A 10,095-nucleotide genomic window follows, 5' to 3' on the forward strand; every position below is an offset into this window, starting at 1 on the left:
GACCGGAGAGGAGAGGCCTCGAGGAGCGCCCCCGGGGAAGGGCTGCTCAGGCTCCTGGTGCAGCCCCCTCCCCTCCCCGCTCCTCCCTCCTTCCCTTTCTCAGCGTGGGCCCTGGGTCCCCACCCTCACAGGCAGAAAAGGGGCAGAGCAGGATGCAGAGGTCACACAGAGGGCGAAGGGAGGCCCAGGAATGGCGGGGGGCCACGGCCCAGCACCCACAGTCTGGCGGACCCTCAGCAAAGAGATGGATGGCAGGTGGACGGATGGATGCGTGGATGGATGGATGAGTGGGTGGGTGGATGGGGGGTGGATGGATGGGTGGATGGATGGATGGGTAGGTGGATGGATGGATGAGTGGGTGGGTGGATGGGGGGGTGGATGGATGGATGGATGGGTGGATGATTAGGGGGATGAATGGGGGAATGGATGGATGGATCACTGGATAGATGGATGGGTGGATGGGGGAATAGATGGATGGATGGGGGATGGATAGATCAATGGATGGATGGATAGATAGATGGGAGGATGGATGGGAGGATGGATGGATGGATGGGTGGATGGACAGATAAAGGGACAGATGGACAGGTGGGTGGATAGATGGGAATGGATGGATGGGTGGGTTGATGGATGGATGGGGGAATAGATGGATGGGAGATGGATGGATGGGAGGATGGATGGATGGATGGGAGGATGGGTGGGTGGGTGGGAGGATGGGAAGATGGATGGGTGGGTGGGTGGATGGGTGGGTAATCAACAGGAGTATGACTAGATGGTGGAAGGGTGGATAAATGGATGGAGGAGTGGGGGTGGGTGGATGACAGCTGGATAGGAGAATGGACAGACGAGTGGATGAATGGATGACGGTAGTGGGGAGATGGACAGACACTGGGCGGATGAAGAGATGAATGGAGAGATGGGTAAGCGAAGGGCTGGGTGGATAATGGAGTGGTGGATGGATAACTGGATGGCTCGAGGGAGGGAGACGGACATGGGTGGTAAACGGAGGTGGGGGTGAGGGGTCGCAGTGATGGAGGGAGGGATGAGGTCCCATGGGTGCGAGGGTGGGTGGACTGATGGCACTCAGCACTGCTCCTCAGGCAGGCGGCTGGGAGAGCCCAGGCCCTGTGAGGGAGGTCTCTGAGCTTGATCCCTACACACAGTTTGGGAAGTGCCGGGTCTTCCGCTTACTGATTAATGAGCAGCAACACGGTGGGTGCGGGCAGCCCCAAGGCCAGAGCCGAGGCCAGAGTCTGACGCGTTCCGTGTGCCGCGAGGGCCCCAGGTTCCCCCTGCCCCGTGGATAAAGGGCGATCAGCACGGCGCAGAGTGACCGGGCAGGGGTCTCTCCTGCAGGGGGCCAGGCCCGCAGCCACGCCCTGTAGCAGAGTCGATTGTGGGGGAACAATCCTGGTTTCTGGGGGGTTCCTACCCCTGTCCTGGCTCAGGGCTGTGAAGGTTCCGCTGCAGGCAGGCTTCGGGGGGCAGCAGGGCTGGCACCGGGCAGTGCGGGCAGGGGGGAGCCCTGGAGCCGGGGCGGGCCCCACCCAGCTGACCACACGCGCGTCTGCCCCTGAGGCCTGGGCTGCCCAGGGAGGCCCCGGCGCCCCTCTGACAGGCCTGGGCGGGAAGGGCTGGGGGAGGGCGGGGGCTCGTCCCGCCTCCTCACTCCTGCCCCCTACACAGGCCGTGGGAGGCGGGCTCGGAGAGCCCAGGCCTGGGGGCCGCCTCTCCCCGAATCACCACCCCCCCTCGGCAGCTCCACTGGCCAGTGGGCGAGGGGGCAAGGCTGCCCACTCGGGGTGGGCGTGCGGGAAGGCGGGTTCTGGCTCGACAGGTGAGAGAGGTCTGTGCACACCCCTGGCACAAAGACAGGCCCGAGCAGGGCAGCGCAGGGCTGGGCAGACGGGACCGCCGGAGGGCGTCACGATTCCCGCCACTGCCCAGGGTCCAGAGACTGTCGGGAGTGACCGCTGGGCACAGAGGCGGGGAGGCCGTGAGCACCTCCTGGAGTGACCGCTGGACACAGAGGCAGGGGAGGCCGTGAGCACCTGCCAGGAGTGACCCCTGGGCACAGAGGCGGGGGGTCTCTGAGCACTGTCAGGAGTGACCCTGGGCACAGAGGCGGGGGGAGGCCGTGAGCACTGTCGGGAGTGACTGCTGGGCACAGAGGTGGGGGGCCCCGAGCACTGCCAGGAGTGACCGCTGGGCACAGAGGCGGGGGCCCGAGCACCGCCAGGAGTGGTCTCCACCCCAGCACAGACAACCACGGCCAGCAGGCCCCTCCCGAGTCCTGAGGGTGAGCAGGGCCGCCCGCAGCCTGGGTCCCACACCCTGGGGGTGGCGCGGCCGTCATTGGGGCAGCCTCCGGCCGGGCCGCGCGGTGGACAGCCCCCAGCCGGGCTCTATTTCACAGCCCGGCTCTGGGGTGAGAGCAGCTGTTCCCCCCGCGGGCGAGCACAGGCGCCCGGAGTGCAGAGTCATCGTGCGGGTAATTACCGTCACCTGGTGCCGGGCCGGGCCGGGGCGAGCGATGACTCAGAGCCCCCCGAGCCCGCCTGTGAGTCACGCGGCCCGATAGGGCCTGGGCACCGCGTGGACGCTTGGCCCCTCCCGAGGAGAGACCTCCTGCTCCGAGCCGGGGCGGGCACCGGGCGGCCCACGCAGACACGCCCGCCCGAGCCCGCGCCCCAGGTGCCCCCGGAGCTGCTTCCCAGGACGGGGACTGTGGCAGGGCCCCGGGGCTGGGGGCCGCACACTCGTCCCAGCTGCAGGACACGGGCCCTCGCCCAGGCGCCTACCAGCCAACCCCGCCCTGCGCTCTCTGCTGCCTCCGGGCAGTGCTCGGGGAGGCACCGAGGAGGGCAGGTGTGTGTGTGAGGGTGTGTGTGTGAGTGTGTGCACATGGGTGTGAGAGGGGGTGTGTGAGGCCGTGTGTGTGTGTGTGTGTGCATGTGTGATGATGTGTGTGCATGTGTGAGGGTGTGTGTGTGCATGTGTGTGCGCACATGTGTGAGGATGTGTGTGAGGGTATGTGTGTGTGCGTGTGTGAGGGGGTGAGGGGGTGAGGTCTATTAGCGTGTATGAGTGTGCGTGTATGCTACTTGTGCCTGTGTGAGCGTGAGAATGTATTCATGGGAGGGGTACACATGCATTGGGAGCGTAAGTGTATGTATGTGTGAGGTGTGTGTGTATATTAGTGTGTGTATATGTGAGGGTGCACATGTGTATTAGTGTGCATGTGTGTTACTGTGCGAGAGTGTATGGATGTATGAGATGCATGAGTAGTCGTGTGTGTGAGTGCGACAGTGTTGAGAGGGTGTATGTATGTGTGTGAGAGTGTTGAGTATGTGTAAATGTGAGTATGCAGAAGTATATGTGCCAGCATTTGAGTATAAGTGTGTGTGTGAAAGTGTGTGTGTCACAGTATACCTGTATGAGTGTGTGAGATTATGCAACTGCATGAATTAGTGTGTGTGCGGGTGTTGGTGACTGTAAGACAGAGTGTGCCTGCATCAGTTTGTGTGTGGTTGTGTTTGTGTTTGATAGTGTGTCACAGTGTATGAGTGTGACTTTGAATATGATTGTGACTGTCTGTGGGGGTGTGACAGTGTGTGTAACTGAGAATGTGACTGTGTGTGTGAGTGCAAGTGTGTCGTGTTTGAGAGTGAGACAGAGTGTGAGTGTGTGAGAATGTGCACGTGTATAAGCATATGTGAGTGTGTGGCTGTGTTTGTGAGTCTGAGGATGTGGCTGTGTTTGAGAATGTGCATATGAGTGTACGTGTGTTTGTGCATGAGGGTGAGTAGGTGTGTTTGAGTGTGTGTATAGTGTGAGTGTATACATGAGTGTGAGTGGCTGTGTGTTTAAGAGTACATATTTGAGTATGTGACTGAGAGTGTGAGTGTGTGGCTATGTGTGAAAGTGTGAGTGTGTGTGTGTGGCTGTGTGTGAGTATGTGTGTGATTATGTGGCTGTGCTTGAGAGTGTGATTGTGTAGCTGTGTTTGAGTGTGACTGTGTGGCTGTTTGAGACTGTCAGTGTGTGAGTGTGTGGCTGTGTTTGAGAGTGTGGGTGTGGGCGTGTGGCTGAGTGCGATAGTATGTGTGGTTGTGAATGTGTGGCTGTGTGCATATGAGAGTATGGTAGTGTGAGTGTGTGTGAGTATGTGACTGTGAGTATGTCTGTGGCTGTGTGGCTGTGTGTGAGAGTGAGAGTGTGTGTATGGCTGTGTGTGAGTGTGTGTGGCTGTGTGTGTATGTGTGTGGCTGTGTGAATGTGGGTGTATATGTGAGTGTGTGGCTATGTGTATGTGTGTGTGGCTGTGTGTGAGTGTGAGAGTGTGTGTATGGCTGTGCGTGTATGTGTGTGTGGCTGTGTGAATGTGGGTGTGTATGTGAGTGTGTGGCTATGTGTGAATATGTGTGTGTGGCTGTGTGTGTAAGTGTGTGTGTGGCTGTGTGAGTGTATGGTTGTGTGTGAGTGTGAGTGTGACTGTGTGTGTGGCTGCGTGTGAGTGTGTGTCTGAGTGTGTTTATGGCTGTGTGTGAGTGTAGGGGTGTGTGTGTGAGTGTATGTGTGTGGCTGTGTGTGAGTGTGTGTGAGTGTATGGCTGTGTGTGTATGTGTGAGTGTGTGTGAGTGTATGTGTGTGTGTGTATGTGTGTGTGTGTGAGTGTATGGCTGTGTGTGTATGTGTGTGAGTGTGTGTGAGTGTATGGCTGTGTGTGTATGTGTGTGTGTGTGAGTGTATGGCTGTGTGTGTGAGTGTAGGTGTATGTGTGAGTATGTGTGTGTGTGAGTGTGTGGCTGTGTGTGAGAATATGTGTGTGTGTGTGTGTGACTGTGTGTGTGTCCCGGCACGCCAGGCGGCTCTCCGTGTCGCCCTTGCCGCGGCCCCCGGCCCTTGGTGCCCGCTCAGCCCCAGGAGTGGCGCCAGCTCGGCTTCCTCCACTCGGGGCCCAGGGTGGCCGGGAGGGCGTCCTGCCTGGCGCTGCTCACCCGCTGACTCAGCTGCGGCGACGGGAAGAGGATCTGGCCTGTCCTCCCCGCCTGCCGGACAGCGGCCGTGCCCCAGCCCCGGGGCCACCAGCCGTCACCTGTGCTGGGGCCAGGAGGGCGCCGTGGCTGAGGGGCTCACAGAGCAGCGACTCGGGGCCGGGAGCTCTGCGGGGGGGGGGGTGGGTAGGGGGGATGGGCGGGGGATGGGCAGCCCAGCAGGCTGGTGTGACCGTCAGGTCGGAGGGAGGCTGCAGGGCCCGGCGAGGGACCCGCCCCAAGTCCCGAGGAAAGACCCTCCCCCAGGCCCTTCTGGGCCCCTGGGAAGTTAGGGGCAGGGGCTGCGGCGTCTGTCTGGGCCCCCAGAGGACAGCCGGTCTGGACACGGGCAAACACAGCCCGGCAGAGAGCAAGGAGGGGCTCTAACAGGGCCACTCGAGGGGACAGCTTTCCGGGGGGCCAGGCCCCGACTCCCTGGAGACACTGCAGGCAGGCCAGCGAGAGCGTCTCGTGTGCACAGAACACACCGCGGCTCACACCGCCCGCCCCCTGCCAAAGTGCTTGCGAGTGACCTCCCGGACATCATCACAGGAAAAGCCAAACCTTCGGTTTTGCACCTAAAGCGGCTAAGCAGGCCCGGTTAACGGTTAACGAGCCGAGAGCCCCCCCGAGGCAAGGAGGTGTCGGGCCGCGGGACGCACTCGGCTACGCAGAGCAATTTCCTCCCCCAGCACGAGCTCTGGGGACGGCCGCAGACGGGGGCCCACGTGAACGCTCGCCCTTCCTGGGAAGTGACGACTCCTGGCAGTGCTGGCGCCTTGGTGCCTGGCCAGGCTCCCCCAGCCCAGCCGGCCCCGGGAGCAGACCTCGCCCCAGGGACGCCCAGGCTGCAGGTAGGCATCCCCAAGCCCCGCGCACACACGGGCACGCCGGCTCCGAGACCACGCAGGAGCCGCCAGGCGCAGGGAGAGACGCCCTGGCAGCCGCTGCTGTGTGTCTAATATTCCGCCATTTTCTCGGCATGTGGAAAGGCCAAGCGAGGAAGTGGGACGGGCATTTAGAAAAGTGCTCTCACCACGAGTAACTGTGCAAATCCCTGTGCCTGGATAAAAATACATCTTAGGAAAGTGCTCGCCCTCATTTTAGGGAGCCTGAGCCCGAGAGTTTAGAATCAGTAACCTAACCGGGCGGCAGGCCCGGGGTTCAGCCAAGAGAGATTTGGGGGGTTTAACTGAATATTAAAATCACAGGGTTGGAGCGATAGCACAGCGGGTAGGGCGTTTGCCTTGCACACGGTCGGCCCGGGTTCAATTCCTCCGTCCCTCTCGGAGAGCCCGGCAAGCTACCGAGAGTATCCCACCCACACGGCAGAGCCTGGCAAGCTACCCGTGGCGTATTCAATATGCCAACAACAGTCACAACAAGTCTCACCATGGAGACGTTACTGGTGCCCACTGGAGCAAATCGATGAGCAACGGGATGACAGTGACAGTGATAAAAATCATAATTATTTTCAACAATGCCTTCTTTCCTGCAAGGGGGTGGAGGGCTCTCAGTTCTGATTACAAAGAGAAGAACACACACACACACACCACGCATACACACACATATACACACATATACACACATACACAAACATACACACACATGCACACATAGACAAACATATACATATGCGCACATACACATACACTATCCTCATACACACATACACACAACACACAAACATACACACACCAGACACATACATACACATACACACATACACAAACACACACACATAAACACACACACACACACACGCACACACACGAGCGCTGCCATTTCAACAGCAGCCCAGAGAATGAACATGAATGGGGAGATATTTGCATTTTCAAGACGTCTTAAAACCCCCAAAAACCCCTTCTTAAAAACCCCAAACTTCCTCATTTCCCCCTTGAAATCTGTGTTTCCCCGCAGAGAGGACGCTGCGGCCCCGGGGCCCTCGGGGCCACCCCAAAGCCCCCCAGCCTGAGGATTCTGAGACACCCAAAGGCAAAAGGACAGCCCTGAGTCCCTCCCCCAGCTCTTCCCACCTGGCAGGGGCGAGGCGAGAGGGTCCCAGGGAGTCCTGGCAGGGCTGTTCTAACGGGCACCATGATGCAGGGCAGCGGCGTTTCTGCAGGACGGCGTCTGCACCTGTTGTCCAGACGCTGCCGAGGGTGAAGCAAGCCGACCCCGCTCCCGGGGGCTCGCACGGGGCGCAGGCCCTCGGGTCGGAGCCGGTGCCAGCTACAGGAGCGGGCGCGGAGCTCTGCACGCACGCAGGCCCGACGCCTCTTTGGCCTGCCACGTCCCTCCTCAGCCTCAACCCAGAACTCGGGGCAGTCTGGGCCCCAGGAGGCTGAGGCTGCCAGCCCAGTGGCTGGTCAGGAACTCAGCGCCCGTCGCCGCTGGGCTTAGGAGGCCGTGGGTTTGGCTCGGGGGCTCCGGGGCCGTGAGACTGGCACCAGGAGCATGATTTGATTAGTGCGAGACAGACCCTGCCGTGCCAGGGGGCGGCAGGTGGCGGGACCCAGGGCGTTGGATCTGGTGCGGGAGGAACCGCGGCGGAAAGGAGGTCGGCTGAGGGCTTGCTCAGAGATGCCCCTGACACGGGGTCTGAGACCAGCTGGGGGGAGCCACCACCTCCTTGAAACCCACCGAGAGCGCAGCAGGGAGAGCGAAAGGCATGAAATGCGTGCCCGGCGGGGAGGGATTTCATTCATTCCCCAGGCCGGCTGGGGCAGCCTGCCGCAAAGCCGCTCCCGTGGGTGGGCGCCAGAGCCAGCGCGCGCCCCTCGGCGCCGGTAAACAGGCGCGTCCCGGCCAAGGACGGAGCCCCGACCCGGAGGAGCCCGGGCCCGCACCCGCAGAGGTGCCAGTCCTCGAAGGCGGTTCCTGGACGGAGCCTCCCGCCCCCCGCACCCTGCCACACCTCCACCCCGTGAAATTTCTCAAGAGCAAAACTGTCACCTTTGCAGGCGCAGGCGGGGAGCCAGGGCTGGGGGGACCGACCCGAGCGTGTCTGCCAGCAGGCAGCTGTCCGGGCGCAGACACCTGGGGGTCGGGGCTGGGGCGGTGCGTGTGCGTGTATGTGTGTGCCTCTGTGTGTGTGTGTGTGTGTGTGTGTGTGTGTCTGTGCGCGCGCGCGCGTGCGTGTGGATAACCAGCCTCGGCAAATCTCTGCGGACAAGTTCCACCCCGCGGAGATGCTGGGAGCAGGAGATGGGAGAGGTGAAGTGTGGGGAGAAGCAGGGAGAGGAAGTGGAGGGCAAGGTGGGCGCTGGCGAGGGGCGCAGACAACGGGGCGATGCTGGGCGGCGCGGAAGGGCAAGGACAGTGGGCAGGAAAGCCGGGGAGCAGGGGCGCAGGGATGCGGGCGCCGGGGAGGAGGAAAAGTGGCGAGCGCGGCGGCGGAGGAGGGAGAGGGGCGAGGGGCGAGCGCGCGGCCCCGGGACGGGGAGGAGAGCGGGGACAGGGGCCCGCCCGGGGCGCGGGGCCGGCTCGGAGGGCGCCCGGCGCGTCCCCCCAACCCCCGGCGCATCCCCCCCGGCGCGCCCCCCCCCCCAGCGCATCCCCCGGGCGCGTCTCCCCGGCGCAACCTCCTCCCCGCCCCCGGCGCGTCCCCCGGCGCGCGCGGCCCGCTCCTACCTGGCCCTTGACCAGGCTGGCGGCGAACTGGCGCATGACGGCCTCCACGGTGTAGGCGCTGGACCAGCCGCGCGGCGTGAGCAGCTCCATGCAGATGGCGCCACCGTCCAGCACGTAGCCGTTCTCCAGGCGCGGGCTGAGCACCCGCATGAAGGGCGGCGAGAAGGGGAAGTTGTCGGGGAAGGTGAGGTTGAGCAGGATGAACTCGGTGTTGGTCTCCTTCATGTCCTGCCACAGCACCGAGTCCTTGTCCACCTGGTGCAGCTTCACGTTCCAGTCGAACAGGCTCTCGTCCACCAGCTCCACGGAGATGAAGCGGTCGCTGAGGCGCGCGATGTCCTGCAGCTCCTTCATGAGGCGCCGGCTGCGCACCTGCGTGCAGTGCTGCTGGCGCGCGGCGGGGACCAGGCTGCCGCCCGCCGCCCCCGCGGGCCCGGGCCCCGCCCTGGCGCCCTGCGCGCCCGCCGCGCCCGTCGCCGGTTCCGCCGCGCGCCTGCCCTTGGCCTGGCCGGGCCCGGGGCTGGCGTCGCCCGCGGGGGCCGGCGGCGGCGGCGGCGGCGGCGGCTTGTGGCCGCTCTTGGCGCCGCCCTTGGCGCGCAGCGACGCGCGGTGCGGGCCGGCGGGCGCGGCGCGGTGGTTGTGCGGGTGCTTGGGGTCCTCGGTGTCGCGGTTGTGCAGGCGGATGAGCCCGATCTTGCGCAGCAGCGTGGCCATCGCGGCTCGGGCCGGGCTCCGCACGCCTTTGTGCGCCGCCGGCTACCGCGGGGCCCCGGGCGCGGGCGCTGCGGCGGCGCCTGGCAGCATCGCAGGCGCGGCGGCTCCGTCTGAGCGCGGCGCGGCGCGGAGGGGGCGGCCCCGCCGGCGGGGGGGGGCGCGGGGCGGAGCCGAGGCTGCCCGCGCCCGCCGCCCCCGCCCGCTCCCCGGCGCCCCGCGCGCGGCCGCTGGGGGGAGACCGCGGCGCGCCGGGACCCCCGGCTCCGGGCGGGGACCCCCCCCCCCACACACACACCGCATCCCCGGCCGCGCGCGCCTGGAGCCCGGAGGCTGGGCGCGTGTCCGCCGGTGCCCCGCCGGCCCGAGCGCCCCGCCGACCCCCGCGCTCCCGGGCCCCCCGCGCTCCCCGGCCCGGCTCCCGGCGCCCGCGTAACGGACCGAGCGCAACCCCCTCCGCGCCCCTTCCCCCGCCCCCCGGGGAAACTTCGGGCCCCGAGGCCGAGGGGGCGATGCTGCTGCCCACCGCCGCGCCGGCCGGGATCGCCGGACGCCTCCACCTCCCCGCGCGCTCCGGTGCGGCCGGCGCGGCGGAGCCTCCGGGAACCCGGCCGTGCGCGCGACAAGCCCCCGGGCCCTGCGTTTCCGAGCATCCCGGCCGCGGCCGCTCTCCAACTCGGTAAACAGGCCCGCCCCGACCCTCAGTGTCCGGGTCACC

General features: G+C 64.5%; 1 protein-coding gene across 1 annotated transcript in view; it reads right to left on the reverse strand.

Annotated features, from left to right (window-relative positions):
• The window catches only part of UBE2QL1 (ubiquitin conjugating enzyme E2 Q family like 1), a 33,782-nt gene extending 24,274 nt beyond the window's left edge, over nucleotides 1-9,508 (reverse strand). The window contains exon 1 of the mRNA XM_055130360.1: nucleotides 8,667-9,508. Coding sequence (XP_054986335.1) covers nucleotides 8,667-9,380 — 714 coding nt within the window. The 5' untranslated portion in view covers nucleotides 9,381-9,508. The remainder of the gene's footprint in view (nucleotides 1-8,666) is intronic.
• Between the last annotated feature and the right edge of the window lie 587 nt (nucleotides 9,509-10,095).

Source organism: Sorex araneus, chromosome 1 (genome assembly GCF_027595985.1).
Source record: "Sorex araneus isolate mSorAra2 chromosome 1, mSorAra2.pri, whole genome shotgun sequence".
NCBI classification, from domain to species: Eukaryota; Metazoa; Chordata; class Mammalia; order Eulipotyphla; family Soricidae; genus Sorex; species Sorex araneus.